The sequence below is a fragment of the Liolophura sinensis genome, chromosome 1 (assembly GCF_032854445.1).
Source record: "Liolophura sinensis isolate JHLJ2023 chromosome 1, CUHK_Ljap_v2, whole genome shotgun sequence".
In the NCBI taxonomy this organism is placed as follows: Eukaryota; Metazoa; Mollusca; class Polyplacophora; order Chitonida; family Chitonidae; genus Liolophura; species Liolophura sinensis.
Window position 1 is genome coordinate 42435595 of NC_088295.1, and position 27416 is coordinate 42463010.

The 27416-nt window shown below is 38.6% G+C and overlaps 2 protein-coding genes across 3 annotated transcripts; one reads left to right on the top strand and one right to left on the bottom strand.

The window, feature by feature from the left end:
- Nucleotides 1-1835: 1835 nt before the first annotated feature.
- Nucleotides 1836-20756, bottom strand: LOC135467953 (E3 ubiquitin-protein ligase MGRN1-like). 2 transcript variants are annotated; one of them, XM_064745914.1, is made up of 15 exons: nucleotides 20621-20756; nucleotides 18170-18288; nucleotides 16927-17015; nucleotides 15263-15493; nucleotides 14686-14803; nucleotides 14296-14359; nucleotides 13480-13637; nucleotides 9831-10061; nucleotides 8407-8539; nucleotides 7799-7865; nucleotides 7316-7507; nucleotides 6968-7109; nucleotides 5921-6089; nucleotides 5177-5325; nucleotides 1836-2723 (listed from the first exon to the last, which is right to left on the bottom strand). In XM_064745914.1, exons 1-15 carry the CDS (start codon nucleotides 20706-20708, stop codon nucleotides 2715-2717), a joined length of 1959 nt encoding a protein of 652 aa, XP_064601984.1. In that variant the 5' UTR covers nucleotides 20709-20756; the 3' UTR covers nucleotides 1836-2714. The 2 variants fall into 2 exon arrangements, with proteins under 2 accessions (XP_064601984.1, XP_064601976.1); XM_064745906.1 differs by lacking the exon at nucleotides 1836-2723 and having other exon boundaries at nucleotides 3170-5325.
- Nucleotides 20757-21109: 353 nt separating this feature from the next.
- LOC135476401 (UBA-like domain-containing protein 1) lies at nucleotides 21110-25762 on the top strand. Its single transcript, XM_064756413.1, has 3 exons — nucleotides 21110-21285; nucleotides 21455-21541; nucleotides 24767-25762. Exons 1-3 carry the CDS (start codon nucleotides 21178-21180, stop codon nucleotides 24932-24934), a joined length of 363 nt encoding a protein of 120 aa, XP_064612483.1. The 5' UTR covers nucleotides 21110-21177; the 3' UTR covers nucleotides 24935-25762.
- The last annotated feature ends 1654 nt before the right edge of the window (nucleotides 25763-27416 follow it).

The following is a 27416-nucleotide window of genomic DNA, read 5'->3' on the forward strand; positions in this document are numbered from 1 at the left end:
ATAAAACCAGCTATCATTACTCCAACAGATTTTACAGATTCTTGTAACAAAAAGTTTTATTTAGTGAATTTCAGGTATGTCATTGCATTTAGTCTCCAACATTTAACAAGAGCCCGTAGTTATGGAATATTCTTTCCTACATAAATAATTCAAAACTACAGAAGGTCTCTTTTTTTTTTCTCGGAACATACAAACACTTCCACACTGCAACAAACACATTACAACATACTTTCAAGTGTTTTCCATCATCCACTCAAGACAAAAGGAGTGGGGGGGATGGGCTATTTTTAGACCCCACATAATTAACCTCAAACAATTGTGCAAGAAAAAATTCACCTGTTGGATAAAAAAAAATCTTACATGATCCACCATTTTGGTTACTAATGTATTCTGACATCGATTTTGATATGTGCTATTTACTATACTCCTTTCTGGATATTGCTCTGAATATATATCAGGCCATTTGGGGTTTAAGAGATTATGTGGCCTTGGAGTTCCCCTGGAGTCTCGCCCTTTCTGATGGAATACTCTTCTCCCAACCCACCCTAAAGGTTAAAAAAGGTTATGCCATGCACAGTGCATGTTAGCATAGAAGTAAGTAGGCTTAACTACTAAAGGCTGACTATAAATCACCTTCCAGTTACTAATATAACACCCCGCAATTTCATCTTTATACTTGTCAGGAAAAGGCACTACATGATTCTGTAACCTATATTTTGTGATATCTAGACATTTGTAATAAACCAAACAGCCGCTTTATTACACATTACTTCATTCTGATATCACTATAAGAGAGTGTGATATCATGACAGTAACACACTTTGACCTTGTGATACATGTATTTATTTATTTCATTGGTGTATTATGCCATAATCAAGAATATTTGACAGCTACAACAGTGGCCAGCAGAGCCTGGAGGAAAGCCACTATCATCTACAGGTTGCTGGCAGATCACTCACCTTGCCATAAACTAAAAAGCACCTTATACTAATGCTGATATGACCACTTAACAAAGTGTGAGATATCTTCAAAATAATACAGATTAAACTTGTTAAAAAAAAACAAAAAACATGTATTCCCCCCCCCCCCCCCCCCCAAACACTAATAAACAGGCACGCTCAAGACATCAAGTTCTCTTAATTTAAAAAAAAAATAAGTGAGCATCAGAACAAATTGTTGAACATGAACATTGCATAAAGCAGATACAGCTGTAGCTCTCAAATCAAAAATCTACTGTTCAACAACAAGTCATTCACAGGTAGCCATTAAACTTACTGCGAAACTTTGCTTCTTTTGCACATGACTGTTTCTACATTTTAAGCAAAGAGAGAGGCAAAATTGTGGAAATACCTTCTGAAGATACTAAACAGTAGACCGATTTATAATCTAAAGATCATTTCGCCTAACTGATTATACAAGTCAAAATGGAACATCAAGAAGTGATCCCTAAAAATATTTTCAAGTAGAGGTACACGAAACACTGGCATCATCCAAAATTCCTTTAATAGCGAGATGTAAACATATGGACGGTCAGGAATTATATCTCATCCAAAGACAAGCTACTCAAACAAGGCACAAATCTGTATTTAATGATGAGAAAGTCCTGCCACTAACAGCGTCACTACTCACTACATTCATCAAACACAGTTTTTGTTTGTGCTGCACATGTAGTATCACGTAATAATAAAGCTGACATCAACAGAACAAAACTCCCCCTCCCAGTGTTAAATTTAGACTAAAGATCCAACAAAGATGAAATAGTGTTATATTTTGACTCTGAAATATATTCCAAATTTTCAATATTTAAAGGCCATATATGCTTTACCATATCAACAGATTTAGATGATAACTGACAGGCAGATAATTTCAAATTACAAGGCCCTGGCCTTTAAGTACATAGCCTACAATGTATGACAAGTCAATCAAAAAGATTTAAATTAAATATATAAAAAACAACATTCTGACCAGATTCTTGTGGTTAAAAGTTAATTAAATGTTCATGGCCACACGACTATAATATCAAAGTCATGAATGATGTAAAAAAAACATTGCACATTGTATTATAAAACTAGAAAATCTGTTTTCAATTCACTTCACCTGGAAGTTATTATGAGCTAAGCTTTAGTTCTTCATTTTCTGAGCTATTCTGACGTAATCCCCTCCAACGAATAACTGATGAGTAAGAATGAATTATAGCATCTTATACTAGTGAAACTGGCAAAGTGCAGTGAATTCCGCAAATTCAAAGGTCGTAAATACCTAAGCAAAAGTAATCAGCGAAGCTTAAAATCTTCAAAGCAAAAAAGAAGAAAGCAGAAACATGTAGCAATACTCAAGTGCCAACTATTTACAATTACTGCAAAAGCTCTGTGCAAATTTGAAATGCATGCTACAAACTTCAACCCACTGCAAAAGATGTCAATCACAGGAAAAGAAAGAGTGAAATTATAAATTTGAAGTTTATCTAAAAAACAATATTTTTCTCACACATGGTCATGGTGTTGTTTTCAACTGACATCCAGTCATCAGTGACTTCCAGAAGAGTAAGCCAATCAAATCGTCTCACTGGACAAGAAGGTTAAAGTTCAGGTGATTGTGCTTCAGTGTCGTTGTGTCCAGGTCTGAGTATAAGGGGAGGTAATTAAGGGCATGGCGCTGATTGAGTGGTAAAGACAGAACATCACCATGCTGTGTGGATATTGCACAGGCGTTAGCTAATCAGTCTGAAAAATAGAAAGGTACCCTACACTGAGAAGACCTGGGTATTCAGAAGGAAAAAAAACCTAAATCAAATATGTGATTCAAAGAAAAACTGATTATTATGGATAATTCCCCAGAGGGTTTGATAATTTATGAAAGTCACATGTGCCCATGCATGAATAAAAGAGATGGGTTAGTACAAAGGTTGGTCAGAAAACAATCTTAGTCAGAAGAGCTTCTGGCTGGCAGATTAAGAGTGGTTATAACTGAACATTGTATTTTCAAGAAAAATATACATTGATATTTATTTCTTACGTATTTTACTAGCCTCGAGTATACCTTCTACAACATTCCTTGGATAACATGGTATGAATGGCCCTGCTTTTCATCCAATTAACACTGTGTTTACATGTTACCAGACAAACATTTTGACAGAGAGAATTGGCAGAATTTAAAATTTACCCAGGCTTCTTATCTAAGGCACTAAACCCAGCGTGAATATTAAACATGACTGAGAAGAATCTTGTCAGAACGTTTTAAAAACGTCAGACAATTTTAGTTGTCTGAATGAAATGCTTAGCTTGACCTCTTTATTACTTCTTTAGGCTGGCTTAAGTTATCCTGAGAAAGTTCAAAATTGTGATACACTATGCAGCCTTACATTTGTAATTTTTTGTTTTACAACTTATAACTTTGGTTATCACAACTATGTTGCATACACCATATTTTATGAGGTGAGAATAACGGTATACAAAAACACATAAAAGCATCACTAATGCAACTGCCATAGCAGCTCTTGATTCTTTCCATTTTCTTGAGTATGTATACAATTGTGTTCAATGAATTAATTGCGTAATCATGGTCTGTTTAGATCACCTGTCAATCACCACAGCTTTGTCAATTTTCCAAACCACACCTGAAAGCAAGGGCGAACAGAGAACGAAAACAAACTTTGACCTTTTACTGATGTGGTTTGGATGTAAACAACATTTTAGACAGGGTGCTTGTTTGAGTTTCTGCAAGGAATAAAATGATTATGGCTTAAAGCCACATTGGCAGTATTTCAGCCACCCCATGTTTAGAGTTTCTGGAATGGTCTGCTGTTACAGTGTGCATGTTACAGAGTGCATTTACATCCCTGTAAACATACGCCGCTGTATTTGAATTTATACTTCAATACATTGCTTAAAACAAAAATCAAACATTATAATATTAATCTTTGTTCAATTCAACAAATAAGTTCAAAATTATTTTCCATCATGACATTGGGTAGAGGTCAAAATGGTAAGGAACATCAAGACTACAACAAGGAGACAATGTCTGAAGATAGTTTATGCATCAGGCCACAGTAAATGTCCCTCAAAAAAAATGCAATATGTAATCATATTTCTAGGCAAATTATCTGGAATTACATGAAAATGAAAAACTTTGTATTACTTTCATGGAAATTCCATGTGTGTACAAAACTGAAAGGGTAACATTAACATCAAACCCATGATCTCCATCCGATGATGTTGCCAGAGGCATGACAAAGGGTGACAAAACTACGCAAATAGCCAAAATATGGGAAAAGGGGGAAAAAAATAATTAAACAAAAAAAATCTAAAGACTGGCTACTACACTTAAATAATAATAACACACATCTGTACAATGCAAACACTTACATGATTAATACCTGATGGTAAGTGGTAAGATTCACAATACAATAATAAAACACAAAGAAACAGCTGAACAGGGCACCCCCTTGTACTTCACTTACTAAAAATTGGGCTTTTTTTCCATCTGCTGAACAACATCTACAGATCTGCATGATATTTTTGTTTTAAGATCTTCCAAATACTGAGGAACTAATCAAGATTTAAATACCAGATAAAGCACAATAAAATCATCTTGACGTGTGAGACGTGTGAAAACACGCTGACTTTATATCCACAGGGCATAAGAGGAGACTTTAAGCATATGTTGGTTCAGCTACAATATGCATGCACTTAGAAACTTTGAAACTTTCCAAAATTTGATGCTTTGTTTATGCTTTTCAGATCTTCTCTTTTCAGGTTACAACTCATATGTTAATCATTTATAAACAAAATGTATGTCAAGAGAACAAGTAATTTTTTACAGAAGTGAAAATCATAAAAGGTGAACAAAAGATTTACGCCTTGAACACTACACCTTGATGTCTGGATTCTAACCTCGTTGAATACGGGCCTCAGTCAAAATCCAAAATTGATATTTATCCAATGACATCCGTATTCAGACTGCTTTTAAAAAAAAAAAAGTTCTTTTTCAACACTGGCCTCAACTGAAATGCAAAACTTCCCGGGCTGGAAACTTTGGCAAGGTTCTGACAAACTTTTTGTGGTCGGCTACGGTCCTATCCCGAGGAATTCGGATAATCCTCTTTAGGAGCTGTGGTACCTGACAGTAACATGTGTGTGCTTGTGGTACTACCGTAACTAGAAACATCTGTACTAACAGGGGTTCCCGGCAGTGACAGAGTCTCCGTCAAACTCAGCGGCTGGTAACACTGTTCCCCGTTCTCCTCTTTCTCTTCCGTCTTCTCATAGAACACTTTTCGGTGAGGTGTGGAGCGGAATCTTACCTCCAGCGGATCCACTGTGGCATCTGTCAACATGAACAGACAAGGTCACTTAAATGTGACTTAAATACTGTAATTACCCTCAATACACAAAAAAAGATCATAAAATATTGCTTTTGGTACTGAAACATTTTCCCAGTGGAATATCTTTGTAACGCAAACCTCAAAACACCAAGATCAATATCACTTATATATACTGGGCTGGTAAAGTACTACTACACCAGCCAATCCATAAGACATACGTCAGGCCATTAGGAATACAAATGTCACGAAATAACTGGCCACTACAGAAAATTCAAACCAAGAAGGAAGCACCATTAAACGGGGGGTGATCTCTGCGTAAGAATAATTTTTTACATGGTTTGTCATGATTGTTTCCCTTCCATTATTAAATTATTTCAACCCACTGCAAGTTTTAATATAAATCCACTCACTTTCCACAATGAAATCTAACATAAAAAGTAATTAATTAACACTCCAACACTCAATGTATAATATTAGAGATTCAAAAAATGAGGATACTTAGTTAGGTTGAACAAGCCATGACGATGTGAAATTTCACAAAAATGTGAAATTACATGCCCACACCCAGTGAAAACACTCCAGGGCTTATCTACTCACAGTCAGCAGCAGGCAACTCTGGGCCCTCATAATCTGGGACTGGCTCATCCTCCTCCTCAGTGCTCTCCCTTTCATCATCTGCATCATCCCCTGCGGTCAGGTCCACACCAACTGCTGATGGGTCACATCCAGGCTGGGCTGGGACTTCTGTAGGATCAACGGACGGGATCTGCCCAGGACAAACTCATAATGAAGTATACATACATGTTATACACTAGAGGAGCATGACTGTCAACGCAGCTCTGCAACATGGCGTCAAGGATTCCAGTGAAACACAATGAACACTGTTCATATTCTTGTCTAAATAAAGCACAACCAAGTGATTGGCTGACTGGTTGATAAGACTGCTTTGTTTTTGATTGTTGAAGCTCAAGAATTTTTTGTTGATTCGACACCGGTCAGTTTTGATGGGTGGAGAAAGCCAGATTGCCAGAGTTAAATTATCAACTTTAGCAAATTGCTAATGAACTTTTACACATGTGAATCACAGACTTGCGCACCTTACTACACATTCAACTATTTTAGACAAGATCCGTGGCTCAGTTGGTTAGCTCGCTACCACAGCGTAATGACCTAGCAGCCTCTCACCAATGCGGTCGCTGTGAGTTCAAGTCTAGTTCATGCTGGCTTCCTCTCCTCAATCTACGGATGGTCGTGGGTTTCCCCCGGGGCTCTGCCCAGTTTCCTCCCGCTATAAGTGAAATATTCTCGAGTACGGCGTAAAACACCAATCAAATAAATAAATAAATTTAGACAAGACTATTCAAAAGACCCTATGACCACCGTCAACTGATAACTATCAAAGCTATAGTTTTTGGCACAAAGCCATGATTTGAACTGTCCTGAACTGTTCACCAAAGAGAAAATATTTATTGATTTAACTGTCACTAGATGACATACACAAAAATATTTCTCTAAAAAGTAGGGAAGATAGCCATCAAAAACCAATGTGCCACGGGTTTAAAAGAAACAACACCAGTAGATCATATCAAAAAAGTAGCTGAACTTGCACTGTTTAAAGTTTTTTGGGGAATAAGAAGTATATACCTGTAAAACTACGCTGTCAGCCACGTGATCTATGTCCTCAGATGTCTCCCGCACCATCTCTACTGAGGCTGACTTTGTCTTCATATCTATTATCTCAGTCTCTGGGGAGACGGGGGCAGACTGGGAACCCTTCTGGACATATCTGAAGGAGGAGAACTGACTGTTAGCTAGGCGTACAAACAGGTGTCAGATGATCTCAATACGAGTCAATAATGTTTTCATCATCTGAAAAAGTCATCTGACTGGAGGGAGATCTGTGTTTATCAGCCACTGGGAAAATCACATCTGAGGTCTTGTCACTGTCAAGAAAATGATACCAGAAATATAAATGAAACTCTAAAATATTACCTGACTTTAGGCACAGAGGATTTTTTGGGTGACTTTCGTGTGGACTTGACAGGGTCAGGTGACTGGTCTGTCATGACAACCTCGGGGGTGCCTCTCCCATCCAAACCCTCACCCAGGTCTTCTGTCGTCGTCACTTTGTCCTCTTTTGACTCCGCACACGTATCCTTGGGGGCACGCTCCTCAGACTGCCTCCTAAACAGAAGTGAAAGTGAATAAAACATTGTGCATTAACCCTTAAAAAGGACTCTCATTAAATTACTACACTACATAAGAGTACATATATTTGTGACCTACTCTTCTGCACAGAATCTTTTTTCAACTCCTCCTTCTTTAGGGTTAAAACAAAGGCTTATATATTTTGTATCGTGAGAGCCACGACATTTTCAATTCTTTTGGCAGGATGAACAAGCCTATGTTACATATGACATGTTTTACTTCTTAACTGTCTTGGACGTCCCTAACAGATGCTAACAAAGATTGTACCTTTTCACAGATCTCCTCTTGTCTGACTTGGGACCATCTTCTGACACACGATGTGAATGGACCATTCCTATCCCAAAAAAGCGCAAACAAGACTATTTGTAATTAGATAAAATAATTTAATAAGTTACATGTACAAAAACAAGAATATTACATTATAAGTGCAAACAGTATATATCTTTAACACACAATCCATTCAATGTGAAACAAATGAAGGTTTTGCAAATTGTATAGAAGTCAAACTTTACTAGCATTCCCAATGTACATTGTAACACATGGCTTATGATAGCAAACAACACATTCAGATAATTAGATTTCGAATATTTTATTGCGATACACATTAATCTGATCATTGCACAAGGCCAAAAACACACAACTACTATGAACTAGGATAGAGTAATTACATACACCTAGTAAAATTATACAAAGGGTGCAATAGATTCAACTTCCATTACGCTTTTGTGTTGTTCCATTTCCGCTTTTTCATACAGCACTTCTGATGAAAGCTGCAAAATTATAACTTCATCCTGTGAACGTTCTATTAAGTTCTGCATTCAAAACATTCTGCACATAAAACATTCGAGGTTTGGTACAATGAGTGTATAACACACCTTCCTGGAGGGACTGTAGAGGGTTAGGTGGTAATGGTGGATAGACCTGACCATTGAGGGCCTCTATTAGGGAGACAGCCTCATAGCCTGGGGGCACACCTTCCTGGCTGATTGGGTTCTCATCAGATTCAGGCTGAAAAGGATACAAAAATACAATACCAAACAGGTTACATGCCACTAACTCACCACTAGCTCACCCTATATAGCACATTTCTGTAACCACATCCATTCTAATGCCTCACTACAGCATACCAGTTAACCCTGGATATGGACAGTGGTGACTGCACAGTCGTGAATAACAAAAAAAAATTCCAGATGTCAATAAGATGCTACAGCATTAAAAAATGTTGTTAATATGAAGTAAAGAAGAGTTCCTGACTGCACACAACCAAAAAATCGCATGAGCGGAGTAACATCACGCACAAATATTGTTCAAAACTTTGAAAAACAAAAACATCACAACATTGATCAGATTTCAACATATTTTATAAGGTGTACATTTATTTCTTTGACTGGGGCTTTATATAACATCATCATCAAGAATATTTAATTTCATTTATAAAATGGCAGTTAGGTTCATGGGTGAAGAAAACTGGACTAAAGTTGGAGGAAAGCACTGAAACTCGCCTAGTACATGTGCCTGACATCACAAGCCCACAAGACATCATGACATAAGCCCCGTTTACACTACCGCTTTTCAACCGGGCTCGGCCCTGATGGGGCACGGCCCGGCAAAAAATTGGGTAGTCTAAACGGGTTAAGCGTACTCGGCACCGTGCCAGATTTGACCGGGCCGAACCCCTCAACGAGAGGTAGGCTCGACCCAGCTGAAGCTCGGCTCGGCTAGACAAACGTGTAGTGTAGACGCGTCACCGTGCCTGGCCCGCTCAGAGGACTTAACTGCGCATGCTTAAAGGCAACTTCCTCTGACCTTCCACTTGCGGCTTTTCAATTGGCGCACTTTTTTTCGAACAATAAGAATTTAAATATGTCAACAAATCGTGGCGCTACTTGGACAAAAGAGGAGACAGAACAGCTATTAGCTATTTGGGGCGAGGAAAACGTGCAGGCGCAACTTGAGAGCGCTCGTCACAACCACAAGATTTTTGAGCAGATCAGTGCATCCTTGGCAGAGAAGGGCGGATTCGACTTGCAACTACTGGCAGCGCCATTTTCGCAGCTGAATAAAGTGTTTGTACCTCCAATGTCTGAAGAGTGCCACAAATAAATAGCCCAACTCAACCTGAGCTGTCGTTCCTGTTTGTGATAATGGATTTGGCCCGCCAGCGAGGCGTGTAATGTAAACGGTACTTGTCAAGGGGGCTCGGCCCTGATCAAGCGCAACCCTGCTAAAATGGGCCCGGCCCGGCTGTAGTCTAAACGCGGCTATACAGAACTAGCAGCATAAATATCATCTTACTCACCAGTACTTGTTGTATGGCAAGAGCCTGCTTCTTTCTCATGGCCCGGATCTGTAGAAGGGCTCTGAACGGAGCTCTGCAGAAAGGACAACAACTGGACTGGTACCTGAGGGACTCGGCACAGCCATTACACAGACAGAGGTGACGACAGGGCAGGATCAAAGTGTCCCGTGTGTCAGACATACAGATCACACACTCAGACCCTGTGTCCTCCATCTCGTCATCTGGGTCAAGCTGAAAGTAGCGAAAGTACAAGTAGGCTTCGTCTGATATCCATCACTCTCAACATATCAGCACACATGACAAAGTTAACATGTACGAATTAACATACATTTTTAAGAACATCCTAGATATGCTAGCAAGACTACCAAAGAGCTAACCGGCCCGGATAGCACAGTTGGTAGAGCGTCCGCTTCGGGACCGGTAGATCCAGGATCAATCCTTGGTCGAGTCACACCTAAGACTTTAAAAGAGGAAGTTGTAACTTCCTCGCTTGGCGTTCAGCATGGAGGGGATAGTGCAACGACTGGTTGACCCGTATCAGTATAATGGCTCGGGCGGGGCGGCTTACTTGCCTTCGGTAAGTCGTCTCAGTGAGGCAGCACTAAATAAAAGAGCGGTGGAAATCCGTCCTGCAACAAGGAGGCACATTACACGTGCATGCACCCTAATGATTCCTTCGCCGTCATATGACTGAAAAATTGTTGAGTACGACGTTAAACCCCAAGCACTCACTCACTCACTCACTCACCAAAGAGCTCAACTGTAGAAGACACATGAATGCAAAACTTCAGCTCAATACATAAAGTAGTGAAGTCCTGAATTTGGTAATTTTAGGGTAATTAATACGCACACTGAGCACTTCTGATGAAACATCATGTCAATGTGCATTATATGTTTACTTCAGCTGAATACTTGCAGCAATTTTTGAGATATCACCCCTAACATTTACCTTTACACTGATTCTATTCATTTATTTAGTTGATATGTGTTTTACGCTGTACTCCATAATATTTTACTTACACAACGGCAGCCAGCATGATTTTGGAAGGAAACCGAGCAGAGCCTGGGGAAAACTCATTATGATCTGCAGGTTAATGGCTCAATATAAGCAGTACATTTTGAGATATCTCTATATATGCAGTGCTTTTTGAGATATCACCCTTCACATTTTCTTTAATACAGATTCTAAAACACAATACACTAAGTCGTGACTTTTGTAAATTACGCCATTTAATATGCCAACAGCAAATCTACAATGGAGCATCCCCTTGTGTTAGTGTGCTCTACATGCATGGAAAACCTGAGCTCAATACCTGCAATATGTTTGAAGATACCTTCCTAATATTTTGCTTAACACTTATTCCCTGATATTGGATGCCGATGCGAATGCTCGGGTTATGACATAAGCTACAAAGAACATACAGGCTAAAAATAAATAAAACCAAAAATCGTGGAAGGTCTGAAATCCATCACACAGTAAATATATGCAAATATTTACGCTGACATTTATTAGTCAGTGTAATAGCTCACTTTTTAAAATGATGTCTTTTTGAATTGTATTCATTTGGTGTTGTAATGGAAAACAGAATATTTATACACTGGAAATCGCCAGGATGATGGGTGAAGGTTGATGGGCAGAGCACTTCACCTCACGACGTAAATGGACACTGTCAGGATAATGGGTGAAGGCTGATGGGCAGAGCACTTCACCTCACGAGGTACATGTACACTATCAGGATGATGGGTGAAGGCTGATGGGCAGAGCACTTCACTCCCGACATACACAGAGACTGTCATGCTGATGGGTAAAGGTTGATGGGAAGAGCACTTCATTCACGAGGTACATGTACACTATCAGGATGATTGGTGAAGGCTGATGGGAAGAGCACTTCATTCACGAGGTACATGTACACTATCAGGATGATGGGTGAAGGCTGATGGGCAGAGCACTTCACCTCACGAGGTACATGGACACTATCAGGATGATGGGTGAAGGCTGATGGGAAGAGCACTTCACTCCCGACATACACAGAGACTGTCATGCTGATGGGTAAAGGTTGATGGGCAGAGCACTTCATTCACGAGGTACATGTACACTATCAGGATGATTGGTGAAGGCTGATGGGAAGAGCACTTCACTCATGAGGTACATTTACACTATCAGGATGATGGGTGAAGGCTGATGGGAAGAGCACTTCACTCACGACATACACAGACACTGTGAAGCTGATGGGTAAAGGTTGATGAGAAGAGCACTTCATTCACGAGGTACATGTACATTATCCGGATGATGGGTGAAGGCTGATGGGCAGAGCACTTCACCTCGCGAGGTACATGGACACTGCCAGGATGATTGGTGAAGGCTGATGGGCAGAGCACTTCATTCACGAGGTACATGTACACTATCAGGATGATGGGTGAAGGCTGATGGGAAGAGCACTTCACTCACGAGGTACATGTACACTATCAACACTATAAGGATGATGGGTGACGGCTGATGGGAAGAGCACTTCATTCACGAGGTACATGTACACTATCAGGATGATGGGTGAAGGGTGATGGGCAGAGCACTTCACCTCGCGAGTTACATGGACACTGTCAGGCTGATGGGAAGAGCACTTCACGAGGTACATGTACACTATCAGGATGATGGGTGAAGGGTGATGGGAAGAGCACCTCACCTCCCAAGGTACATGTACACTATCAGCATGATGGGTGAGGCCTGATCGGAAAAACACTTCACTCACCAGGTACATGTACACTATCAGGATGATGAGTGAAGGCTGATGGGCAGAGCACTTCATCTCACAAGGTAAATGGACACTGTCAGAATGATGGGGGAAGGCTGATGGGCAGAGCACTTCACCTCACAAGGCACATGTACACTATCAGGATGATGGGTGAGGCCTGATGGGAAGAACACTTCACTCACGAGGTACATGTACACTGTCATGCTGATGGATGAAGGCTGATGGGAAGAACAATTCACTCACAAGGTACATGTACACTGTCATGCTGACGAGTGAAGGCTGATGGGCAGAGCACTTCACCTCACAAGGTAAATGGACACTGTCAGGATGATGGGGGAAGGCTGATGGGCAGAGCACTTCACCTCACAAGGTACATGTACACTATCAGGATGATGGGTGAGGCCTGATGGGAAGAGCACTTCACTCAAGAGGTACATGTACACTGTCATGCTGATGGATGAAGGCTGATGGGAAGAACACTTCACTTACAAGGTGCATGTACACTGTCATGCTGATGAGTGAAGGCTGATGGGCAGAACACTTCACCTCACAAGGTACATGTACACTATCAGGATGATGGGTGAGGCCTGATGGGAAGAACACTTCACTCACGAGGTACATGCACACTGTCATGCTGATGGGTGAAGGCTGATGGGCAAAAATACATCCACCCCAAAAAATCTCCATACATATTGTATAAGTTCTTCAAGCATAGTCTGAAGGTATTGTGCTGTACAGACAAATAAAATTATATTTTTTGTGATGCACTGAAATTGGACAATCCAACCAATGTAGATTTGTCTACAAAATAACACTTAAAATGTACAAAAATTGCACTGTAAGTTGCTCTTTCATACACGAAACATTGAGGAATTAGGGTAACTTCTATACTCATTTACCTTGCACCTTTCTGTTGCCTTGTTTTCAATTCCATAAATCTCCTGCAGCAAGTAACACAGACCGTCCACAAATTGCTTCTGTTTGAGGGGTTTTATAACGAACCCATCTGCTGCCTTTTCCACCACAGCAAAAGTGATGTGAGAGTGACCCACATTTTCTGAAAATGTACACATTATAAACACAATGAGGAGGTTACTAACTGCTTGTCTTTGAGTTTATTTTATTTAACTGAGATTTTCTGCCTAACGCAAAAATATTTCACTTACGCCAGTCTCTCAGTATCAAATTCAGTCAATAAAAATCCAACTAATGGGAGACTCGATGACAAATTACACAAAAAGGTCCAAATCGCAGAAGATAACTCTTCTGTGATGCTGCATTGCTTAAGTACTTCATATATGTTTTATGAGCACACATACACCCATAATTGTGATGTAATAAAGGAAAGGGCAGAGAGTTCACAGCTTTGGACCGTTTTGTTACAGGCCAGAAGGACTTTTACGATTTATTTATGTATTTATTTGATTGGTGTTTTACGCCGTACTCAAAAATATTTCACTTATACGACGGCGGTCAGCATTATGGTGGGTGGAAACCAGTCAGAGCCCGGGGAAAACCCACGACCATCCGCAGGTTGCTGGCAGACCTTCCCACATACGGCCGGAGAGGAAGCCAGCATGAGCTGGACTTGAACTCACAACAACCGTGACTTCTACGATCATTCAGTCAATAAAAATCTAAATTAAAAGAAAATGCTGCCTCATTCCACATAAAAAGGCATTCTTTGACAGTGTACAATTGGGTGTCTCTCCTACCTTCCTCTTCGACCACACACTGAATCACCACAGGGATCAGATCTTTGTCCACACTGTACTGCCACTGGAAGAAGAAAAAAGCAGGATAAAAAAATCACAATATGAACATGCTTTAAATGAAGACTTTTTTCCAAATAAAGCAGGGAAATATATTACCTTCCTAATGAGAACTTCAGCATCATATATCAACAGCTTCTGACACAATGTGGTCATGGTGGTGTAAATCTACTACATGTCTGTGTTGGAATCAACAGTATCATTTTAAGGCTTTAACATGCTCCCAAAAGTGCTCCCAAAAGTGCATTTTTACAGGTCAAACTTACAGGTTAATTACAGTTTGTTTCATGATTATTATTATTTTTCTTTTCTGTGTGAAACCTATTCACTCACATCTTCTTCAGGAAATCTCTGAGGAACGACAATGTGTGTGCTCTGGTTGAACACTTGGTTTGCTCCTCTCTTATAATGGAATGTCTCAGAGTTCATGGATGCATCTCGTGGATGATACCTTTACAACAGAAAAACAAAAACTCATTTTTTTTTATTTTAACACCTGTACTCAAATATAATACTTTTCTTTTTCCTTTTCATTAAATATACACTAAGGGCACACGTAAACCTGATCAATGCATATTATCACTGTATAGCAAAGATGAAAATAACACAATTACAAAGCCATCAAAGGCAAAGAAAGACTATCCTGTTGTCATTTTATTCTATTATAATCTATTGGGATTTATAATCAAATGTAATAACAAATTTTTTGCATTCTGAATATGAACACTACAGATGCTCCTAACAAGATGCTGACTAAAAAACAAAACTCACAAAACTCATAGATTACAATTTCAGTATGATACATTTGACAATCTAGAAATACAGCACATGACACAATCTAAAAACCAATCAAACCTGCATAAATTTATGTAACTAAGCATTAGTATGTGCATCTACAACCAGCACTCACATGATTTGGCCCCCAGCTATTTCTTCAGTAGCAAAGTAATATATAGTTATAGCACATTTGGTATCAGCATCGAATGTGAACTCCACATTGTATTTGTGAACTACTTCCTCTTCCACTGGCTCTTCTGTCTGATTTCCTTCCTCCCCCTCTGTGCTCACTTTTCTATCAGCTTTGTCTGTTTTTTCTGCTTTGTCAGATTTATCTTCACCCTTCTTCTGTGGTTCAACTACCCTAGAAAAAAAAGGTAAACACTGATAGTATTGTACAGTTATATGTTTAACATTAAAGTGAACATAAAGTCAGCCAATAACTTGAATTAATTAATAAGGTAGTATTCCAGGAATGTTCTAAAAATACTTTAAAAATTCCACAGCACTTATCAGCAAAATAAATAGCAAACAATCATCAGTACCTAGCCAATCATTACATCATTTTGCCATGTTACAGCTATCTGGAGTGACGTCACATAACCTAGGAGCTCTCCCGTACCATCAATATTAAACAATGTGACAATAAGAAAAAAGAAACAAAAACGCCTGATACCCAACAAAAGAGTATCAGCTTTGCTCCCTATTCACAGGGCCGATGTTTCTTTTAATTTGGCATTTGGTTAAGATGATGTTCGTGGACACAAGTGTCGTGTTTAAGGGTACTGCTTGTCCTCGTTCTGCATAGGTGTAAACATTTGCCCTAGCTGGCTGTGCTGAATTCAGGGATTTTACAGAACGTAGCAAGAGCTTCTGGTTGACAACATAATTAATTCAGATTAAGAGAAGATATTTTCGTCATAAATCTGACTTTGCTAAGGGCAAACAATGCAAAGTCACAATATTTCTCTTCAAGCAATGACTCTCCCGAGGCAGTTTTCTTGGCAGCTCACCCTGACAAGTTGTTGCAGTATCCTGAATAACATGTATGCGTTTTGACACAGGCAGCCGTTCTCAGTTCCCTTCTCATAAATAAGAAAATGCATCTGTGGTTCAAAATACATCTGTGGTTCAAAATGCATCTGTGGTTCAAACTGCATCAGTTAAACACTTAAAATCCAATTTATCGTATCAATATCTGTCTATCCACTGCAAGAAACAACACTAACAATCGATAGCTGATAGGTATTTTGACGTTACGGCCAATTATCATTTGAAGCTGTCAGCGCTAGTGATTAGCCAAGTTCATAAGGGCTTCTACAACATGGCTACTCGGAGTGAATTGCCCATCAGTGCCATATCCCCCATTGCTGAACTTCATCTTCTAGGTTTTCAAAACTTTGTAGAATTTTTTACATGTTTTTCTGTGATAACTGTGTCCGACATCATTTTTTCTTTAATGTATATGTAGTGGCAGGCTTTATGTTCACTTCAAAAAAAAATACATATCAGTCATCTAACTAATATACTTCTTACAATTTCATTGATATTTCCATAGAATGAACAGGAATACGTAAAAAATGCCAAAAATATTACATTTCTGTAAAACACCTCAATCAGGTCCTTTTTGATAATTAATCAAATGTGTAGCTCTGAGTCTCCAAAAAATGTCAAACACAAGCTGTGCAAAAAATCCAAAGTTCCCTGATGTTTCACCACAGTGTTTCCAATCATTACAGTGGCACCAACTTAACACATGTGAGTGAGTATAATGTTTGTAACTGTATAATTACTTACTTCACAAACTTCAGTGAGTCCTTCCTGATGTTCACCAAACTCTTCAATGTTTTTGTCGGCTCATTGCCTGCTGGTGAAGGGTATGGGAACTGAAACATGAGAATATTCAATATACATGTATCACTTGGCTTACCATGATGCTCATACAGCATGCAAGTAAATGAATGGTCTATGGAACATGTATTCTTACAGTCATCCAGAAACCTTGAAAACAGCTCTGATACCTATTGGGTTTGTGTCAGAACTATTTATCGGCTTATTGCATTGGTATTTAATGCCATACTCAAGAAATGATGGTAATGGTTTTAGACGGAGTGATAAACAACCCTCTTGAGAGACTGAGATTGGGAGTCAATCCAGGGATTGACTGATAAGAGCCTATAACCACATTGGTCCTGACTCTAATGATTTTGGCAAGAAAAACACATCAGCTTGGTGAGCCAACATTTCAGATACTTCACTAAAATTATCACATGTACTTTCGCTAAAGAAAAAATTATATTCCTTCTGAAAACAGGTTACAAGCACCATACATGTATGTCTGACAGTAGAGAGGTTACAAGGTTACATATACACCTATGGAGAAAAATTCAATAGTCATGCATGTAACAGTTTGCAATCACATATTGAGAAACTTCTGTTACGCTGTTTCCTTTCCAAATAAATTCTGTGTTTCTTTTAGTTTTTGATCAGCAACTGACTTCGTTTCACCAACGAAAACAGTTGCAATAACATGAGAATAATCTGCTTACACTGCATATCAAAATAAATTAAAACTGCGTGAAGAGGTATCTGACTTTGTACTGACTTGTATGGCATCCATTGATATCCATTGCGCACACACAAAGGCTTGTGTACACTGGATATATCCTAAATGGCTTCAAAGTTTGGCCACAAAAGTGCATTTCTACAGGCAGATAAATGTCACAAAATATTATTTTTGGTGCTGAAACTTACAATTTTCCAGTAGGATATCATCCAATGTCTTAAGCAAACTTCAAAACACTTTTCTAAAATTAACAGAAACCTCAGAATCAGGAAAAATGGGCAAGTTAGGTCATGGACGAAATTTATGGCCAGTTAGGGTACGTCACAGAGACCGTGCATGTTGATGAATCAGTATTCAGGATGCAAATGTATACCAGTACATAATTACTCTCTGATGAAATATTGCACACCGTGAAAAGTAACCAGTTCTCAAATCACAATTCAATTTAAAGTGATTCGAGTTCTACACACTTACTGGAATAGGTCTGTTCCCCAGGAAATTGAGGTCTTGATTTACTCCAAAGAGATAGGCCTCTGGCTGGGTCATGTCAAACCTTTCGCCGCCCATGATGAAGTGGCCACCAAAATAACTCCCTGAAATCAACGAAATTTAATTTTCACATGATACACAGTATTCTACTAGAATCAAAAAGTTATTTTGAAAAACATGCACCTAACTTTTTATTTTTTCACTTATTCTAAAGTACACTGTTCCGAAATATTTACTTTTAGAGTTCATTCAGTCAGTGATTGAAAAAAAAACAAATGAAATGTAAATTCAATCCTCAAAACCTTATATTCAAAAAGATGATGAAAGCCCTGCAGATAGTCGATAGGTGAAGTTTTCCTGCTGGAGCAGATCTGTGGGCCAAGCTATATGTACTACAGCTTGGGCTAGTCACACATATCTGAGTGTGGTGTAACATCTAATTCTTCACGTGACCAAAGAGGTGAAAAAAGTAAAATGATTTTTCTGAGAAGACGTTACAATACATTATTATGCCCTACAATTTTGGCAGCCTCAGCTTTATTGCTTACCAGACTGCCAGTCTCAAAGGTCATTGCCACACGTTAAGTCGAAACCTATCTGTCAAAACCTACCCTATCCCCTATAAAAATGTCAAGTAACTTTCACTTGAAAGGTGAAACAAGAGGAAAAAGTGGGTCACTTGGTGTTAACAACTAAAACTGCAGTATGCCATTAGATGTATCACAAAATTTGGCTCCCCCCCCACCCCCCCCCTTTAAAGAAAAAAAAAAACAAACGATTAACTTTGACACCTTTTCAGTAGCACTGCGAGTTCAGCATATTGGGAGTCAGACAGGAATTGTCCGTGTTGTTGACAGATTAGAAGTCCACACAACACTGGAGATATATATCAAAATAAAGTACATCTTTTAAGATTACCAGTATGCAAATATGCGCAGGTGTCACCAGCGACAGGTAAGATTAACTTTCAGCCTTTTGTCGTCAAAACGCAAGCCATCAACGAGTATAATAGGCACGTGGAGATTTCAAGCCCTGTAGTAACACTAAATGTAAGTTGTCGCTCTAAAGGCAGTTTGAGTCTTCGTCTGCTGGTAAGTGGCAAGTAAGGATTTGCATTTATGCACCCTTTGCAACCATTTACATTGACTTTTATTTGATATTTACTCAGAAAATCTGATTCGAATTCGAAAATGAGGTCTGCTTTGAGCTACTCACTGCGTGACGCCGTCTATCTGACTGACCTACATTAGTACATCAATCACACTGATGTTTATTAAGAATCTGACATCATGTAAAAATATATCACAAAGTTATTTAAATATTCTATACAACAGCTCAGCACGCAAAAATGGATAACGAGGTTGTTTTGAAAGCTAATTGTTGCATGAAGTAGAAACATGAAGTGCCAGATGCTTTTAAAATGACAAGAAATTGACGCTGTGACAGCGAGAATTAGCCTTCCAAACAACACTGTTGGCCATCTTTGCGTACTGAGCCATTCTACAGATTTGAATGCTTAAATAACATTGTGATATATTTTTACATGATGTTAGATTCTCAATAGGCCTACACGTCAACATGACTGACGTACAAATTTAGGTTAATCGGTTAGACGGCATCACACGTTGAGTAGCTCAAAGCAGACCTATTTTCAGAGATTTTCTAAGAAAAGAGCGAATAAAGGTCAGTGTAAATGGTTGCAAAAGGTGCATAAATGTCTTTGCTTGCAGACAGACCATGTCTTCAGTGGATTTGGATGTTAAGTATTGTGTATGCAGCGAGCTTTGCCGATGGGGTAACTGAATACAGCTATAGTGTCATAATTGGGCACGTCGTCTGGGCTTAGGATGGCAGCAATCTCTGCACATCAGTAAATATAAGCCATCCTTTGACTGGATTTTTGGGCTAGGCCTTACCTAGTTCAATTAAACTAAACGTTGAGGTCTATTTTCATTAATTTCTGATATTTACCTACCTCAACGTTTAATCATTGCATTCAAAAACGCAAAAAAAATGGATTTAACTGCCAACTTCGTTCTGCAAATTGCCTTGTGGAACAGACCTCCCATGTGTTTGAATCCAAGGATTAAACGTTGAGGCAGGTAAACATCAGAGATTGTTGAAAACAGACCTCAACGTTTAACTTAGTTGAACTAGCCCTTACCCAATATTAAAGGTTCACAGCCCATTTCTTGGCTAATACTCTGTATACGAAAATACACACACACGAAAACTTTAAACACCAATACGAACGAAACAATGTTAAATTAGTGGTAGCATAACGTGTGATCTATGCTAGGTAATGTTCTGGGCAACAGGTAATCAAATGACAGTTGACAGATTGTTTTGTTTTCTAAAAGTGTTGTTGTTGTCGTCCGGCCCTGTCGAAGTTTTGCAGACTTTCTCACAACTAACGACCTTGTCCACCATACACACCTGTCTTCGGAGGATATCTGTAAGCATTGTTTGTTCTTATTTCGACAACATCGTTTCCAGAGTTCCCTCGGCTCATGATCCCACCCATTTTCGGAGAGTTTCTTGGTAGAAAATTCCGAAACAGGAAGAGCACAGATTCAATATGGCTTCAGTTCACAGAGACGTCATCGTGACCTTATAACCTTTGAACTGAAACCAAAACAATATTTGTTAATAAACACAAGATTTTCTGAATATCATCAGGTAAATTAAAAGTTATTTTCCACACATTCTTCTTCAATTTAATACAATAACATCTTGATTTAAATCCAATGAGAACCATGTTATTTGTGTTTTGAGTGGAAATCTGTTCAGCAGGGGTAAAGTTTAACTGATGGAAAAGCGGATGTTGTGATGTATTTGCATATGGGATCCGCCTTTGCTGCTGTTCGAGAGCCAATGAAAATCCAGCAAGGTGCGAGAATTTGTCAATCAAAGGGGTGAATTAACTGGTTTGGCAACAATAACACGGGTCGGCCGACAGAGTACTGGAAAGGGACTACGTCTCTTACACAGAAATGGACAATTTAAAACAGCAAGTAATGATAAACCAGTTTGTTCTTGCTGCTGGTTGTCACGCAGAGCAAGCCAAACAACTGTTACAGGCGACAAAATGGCAGTTCGAGGTAAGTTAGAGGAAATATAGATGCTGAGAAGTCGTTTGAATCCAAAATGGCGCATCAATGTTTACTTCGACGTGTGACCCATTTCTGTACAGCACGATATACCGGTGTGTGTTTTTTCATCTTCTAGCTGCAAGTACTCAATGTATGCTATATTTTTATCTGTTAACAGGCAGCGCTTAGTATGTTTTTCCAAGAGGCACCCATCGTTCAGCCGTGTCGGACGTGTAACGGGAATCATGCGAATGGAAATTACCCTGTAAGTAAACGATTCATTTGACCGCTAGTTCCCCTCCATGTTTAGTGACGTCATACATCGTGCCATGCATTACCAATGTAATAATATTACGACCGGCTTTTTATTCATTAACATATCTTATGAGAGAAACTTCTTTGTTGCAATAAATCTGGAAAAGAAAATGTAGAAATGAAGGGTTTATCTGTTCCCTGTTTTGTGTTTTGGGATTTTTTTCATTCGGGTAGTTTAAATTTGTTGAAGTCATAGTGCAAATTTGTTATGACATCCGTCATTTTTCGTAGGCGGGAATGACTCATAGAAAAACAATATCTTCCTCATTTATATCTCACGTCATTTTTGTAGCTGTATAAATTAATTTTCTCTATGACTTGGACGTGAATAAACATATGATAATAAGGTGTTTTTAACAATAGATTGTTTGTATACATACATTATAGTGTGCCGTTATGTGTTGTCTGAACCCATTAAAACTAACACAGATCGTGTGCTTTGATACACACACCGATATACAAAGTAACTTGTATGTGACATGAATGCATTGAACAATCAGAGGACATTCAGCGGACAGATAATAGTTCATGTTGTAATTGTGAAAGTCATGGCTAATAATTCTTTGCAAGTCATAGGAATTTTATTACGTAACATTTTGAGTGTATTCTAATACAAATGGCTTTAACCATGTAAGCTGGTTGCTTGCTTGTGAATTCATGTTGAGATTTTTACTTAGGCATTTTGTATAGTTAGCTGATGATTCAACTACACATGTATATAATGGATTAGGACAGACTCTATATATATAGAAATTAAAAGGAACAAGTTGCACAGACAAAATAGAGAAACACTTTCCTCAAAAAATGCCCAGGTACTTTTGTATCTGTGTCATTGCTTCTCAGTCCAGGCCCTTTGGATTCAAAGTTCAAGGATACATAGCAGAATTCATCAGAAACTGCCCTGCTAAAAGTGTGTTAAACATGTACATTTATTTAATTGTGATAGTCATTTTGAAAGTGAAAATTGTTTCATTGCATAATTCACTGAAATTTACTTCCTGTTCTTTCCATTTCAAAATAAAGTAGAGATTATACTAGACTAAATTTCTGAAATTCTGGATTAGCTCTGGTCTTCAAAAGCTATTTGTGGTAACAGTTCTGAATTTGACAATGTGGCCGCGAAAGTAAGATAGGGTTCGATGATAACTGTTATGAATCATGTATTGTGACAATTTTGTAGCAAAATAGTTGAAGATACATGTTTCTTGATTACACGTATGTGAACAGATATTCCTTGGTATATGAAGAAATTTTGTTCATTTCAAATTACTGCCGCCAATCCATGTTTATTGTAAATTTATTGACATCATATTATGAAAGCCATAGTAATTTACTTCATTTATGATAGCAGGATTTCAAAGCTACCCAGTATTTGTGAAATAAACTGTCCACATATGCACTTAAATTACATTGGCAAATTATACCTTTCTCTGCTAAATTGTCTTTTTCTCACCATGTGGAGGTGCATAATTGTTTAAGTTATTCATGTGGGTGTTAATAAACATGCTCATAGGTGGCTTGTTTGATTTGATTGTGTTTTGCAATACACATGTACATGTACACTCATGCAGATACACTGTACAGCAAGTACATGTAGGTCAGTGAGTGGGGGGGGAATGTCTTCGTCTAGAAGCTGTTTATCGTCTAGAATTGCAGTTTCTGTGACGCAACAAAGCTATATTAAAACAGTGGGTTGCATGAGGGCTTAACTTCCTGGTGTCTGGCTACACACTCATTAAACTGTCTGTGTTGGCAGAGCTGTCGCTCCCCCAAACATAAGGGCTTAGTCATGTTAGTCACCAAGTCAGCTACACAAAGAAATCTGTCCCCTAAAGCAGGCTTGTGATAAAACTCTGTATCTAGGTTCTCCCGTCTCTCAACACTATGCTGCACGTTGACTTTTATGCTTTGACACTCAGTACCAGTGCTTACTTGTGATTTTCTCTTACATGCTGCTGTGTGAGCAGTTAGTACTTTTTTCAGACATTGACGACTTTAGTATGGCCTACTACAATCTATTTTGTTTTTAAAATTGAATTTTAAATATATGTTTGAATAAATATATGTTTAAATATATGTTTGAATAAATCCAAAGCCATAAGTAAATTTGAATATTAATTTTGAATGATTTTTGACAGCATGTTGAGCTTTATGCAACTTGCATGCGTAGACTGAAGTATTCTGATTAAACAAATATATGCTTTGAGTGGAGAAATATATTTCAGTTTGCCAGGGTTTTTTTTTTTCCCCTGATTGTGACAGCCTGGTCAGGCTTGAAAATAATTATATGTATCACTTCCAACGATGTAAACTGTTACATGTATGTTGTATTTGAAGAAATGTAATGTATTGCATAAGATATGACTGCTCAAGTCATAACTGATGACCATAATCATATTTGGCCTGGATATCGAGCAAAATACTGTTGTGTTAGTAATATTGCTAACACTGCTGCTGTGCTAATGCATGAAGGAGAATAACACGTAGAGGACTAGCATCCTCAAAATGTACAGCAAGTGACACACCATTATTTGTTACACACTGTTACCAGGCTGCAACATGCCCTTTACCAGTTTGCAAACTGTAATCAATATTTCTCAGCTGTTTAATAAATAATTAATTGTATGGTTAAAAATACTGACAAACAAGACAGATAGGTAATTTGGTTAATTTGTGTACACATGTTGGTTTTTTCAAGGAGACACTAACAACACCCTTTTGAGAGAAAGATTAGTGTGGAAAGTGATCAATTGGTTGCAGGTAAACTGAGTATAATAAGTTGCATTGCTAGTGCTCAGTAAGAATGGTATAACTGTAACAGTGGACTTATTGAGATTCTCATGTTGTCCCTTTTCTTGCTGACAAGGAATGGTACTCATGTGGCCATTGTGCAGCCACTGAAGGGTCATCCCCTGATATGGCGGTTATGTGCAAGCCTATACATTTGCATGTGGGGATAGGTTTCCAGTTTTGTTTGTTTAACCCTAAGACTCCAGTTTCTTCCATCTATAAAGCTGACTGCTATCTTATAAGTAAAAAAATTCTTGAATGATGCGTTGAAAGAACAATGGTGATAAGTATATGAATGCTTATACTGTTGTCCGTGTCAGTCACAGGATTCAGGAATATGATGTGATAAGTGTTAAAATTTCAACCTTGGTTTGTCTGTTTTCAGTTATGTACACCGGCGAACACACCAGCAACACCTCCCAATTTTCCAGATGCCTTAACGGCCTTGTCAAAGCTAACGACAACAGAGAAATTTGGAAATGCAGCATATGCCACATCTCCTACGCAGTTATCACATTCACCAAAAGCCATGGAAGTGGAAGCACAGCGATAAGCAAGTGGGAGAAAGTACCATGAGACAAACTACAAACTGTCCTTGAGAAAGATTTCTTTTGTGCTTGTTTTCTTCGGGAAATGTTTGTCTTGGCCTGGAATATGGTTTCTTTTGAAGGTTCATCCCTCTCAAAGAATCCTGCTTCCAGCAGCGGCCATGAGTCGTGCAGGAACCAAGCCCAGCGTGATGCACCATAGGATTTATCCTTCACAAAGGTGGATTCAAGCCTGGGCTGTGGAGAGTGTGCGTGAGCTGACAAGAAAACTTTACCGGTGTGGAGAGTGGAGACAGTGCTCTCATTTCCCCATATGTGTTACTCAATCTCCCTACTTGGGGGACTTCTCTGATGGATTGTTTAGACCTATGAACCGTCACTGCACCCTAATAGCATGAATGAAATGAAGATGTGTGTCATGTAGGAAGTTCTAACTTTACCAGAAAACATGAATGTAATCCAGAGGCCTTGACTCGGAGCGTATTGCTGAGAAAGATTTTAGATGGTGTGTTTTGGAGAGGAGCTTTTTATATTTCTATGGCTGTTGGCCCGTGATATTGTTTGACTTGCTAACTTTGAAATGGAGTTTTTAGTCGCTGGAAATGTGTGGAGTTAGGAGAGAAATAGGACTTGCCATGGCCCGCATGTTGGAGCTTTTTCATTTTCGTCAGATTATGATATATATATATATATTAGGATATGTTTTGTTTTTGTTAAGATTTTCACTCTTTGAATCAAGTACTGCCATGGGACATTACTAATATCTGTGACTGTGAGCATGTATGCGTGTGTGTGTGTGTGACATAGCAGAAGCTAATAGTTGCTAGTGATCTTACTAAAGGTTATCTCTCTTTGCCCTACCCAGGTGTAGTTTTTTTCTCAGTGACTTTGGTGTACTGTATGACCACAGTATACTGTATGTATGTCTCAGGAGGACTTCTATAATGTATAAATATAGACATTTACCTTGTGCATCTTTCCAGGAACGATTGTTTTTCATTGGGATATTTCACCCAAATGACCTGGGTGTTCCTCCAGTGGAGAGGCACTGACCATAAAAGGAAAATCTGGAATAATTCTTCGGCCCAGAAGGATTAAATTTTCATGGAAGGATTACCTGGGACATTTATCAGACCATCACTCAGTCACTCATAATTCGATATCATGTGTATTCAGTGTTCGTGAAATCCCTCACTCCAACATTTATTAACACCTCAGAAATGGCATCCATGGTTCAATAATAAGAGTATATCCATGAATATGGCTGAAAATGTGCTTATGTAAATGAGAGTGATAGTGTGAAATAGGTGTGTGTCTACATGTATGTGATCATAATCTAGATATGCCAGTGTTTAAGATAAACCTCTGGCAATGTAATATGTGAATAGTTAATGCTGTTTTGTCATAGTTGCTGGTGAGTTCGTTAATATGAAATTGGGTGTGTTGGTCATTGAGGTTAAGTTGAGCAAGAGAATATCTTGTCAGTTTAGATGTTGTCAGTAATAATACTTTACACGCGCCACATTGCTCTTAATATCATAATATGGATATATAAACTGTACATGTATATTATGTTCTTAAAAGAATTCATTATCTCGATTAGTAACCATCAATGCAACAGCTGTATGCTCTGTACTCCATTAAGAACATTCTTGTATGTAACCAGCACTTCAGTGAAGGCCTGTCATATATTTCTGGTTCTTCAAAATCATGAAATCTAATTTATCATGTTGTTAGATTTAACAGTAACATGTCCACTACACTCTATTCTACTCAAGTCTTGCCAGGTCTGTGGTAGAAGTTATAGTTCGCCGTGAAAACACGAGAAAACCAAATGTTACAACCATGTTTAATACCATCATTATCAATGAAGAAAACACTCCCTTCCACTCATTCGACCCCTCCCACCTACTGCCCTCTTTTGTACAGACTGTTTTAGGCCATGTCCACATTTAGTCTCTTGTATCACGGATTATGTGTGGCCTTTGTGGGTCAATTAAAAAAGAGAAGAAAAAAAGTACCAGAGTTCAAATGGACAATTAGGCGTTTTGTTTTTGATCTGCATGAGCAGTTTTCAGTTTCTGTTTATGGTGAATTATTTCATTATTTGTCAACAAGTTCGTCAGTGTTTGTCTAGTAGCTGAACGGAAACCTAGACAACTCATGAAGGAAGAGTTCCAGCCTAGGTGCAAATATTCAGAGATTTCATAGAAAGATTTGCTTGTTCTTATAGGAATATGGCGGAAAGAGATGATTAACATCCAACAAGCGTTGACGGTGTCAACAGCCAATAGAGCAAAGGCCATACCATTTTGTTGGCAAAGCTATGGGGGCTTCATGATGGGTTTGCTCAATCCTCAGTTTCCTCAGTCCTTAGACCTAACTGACAATAGTCAGTCACTTAATGTTTAGTAACGTCACAAAGTGTATGGGCTAATAATGAATTCATTTTCTTATTCTACATATGATATACACACTAACTTTCTG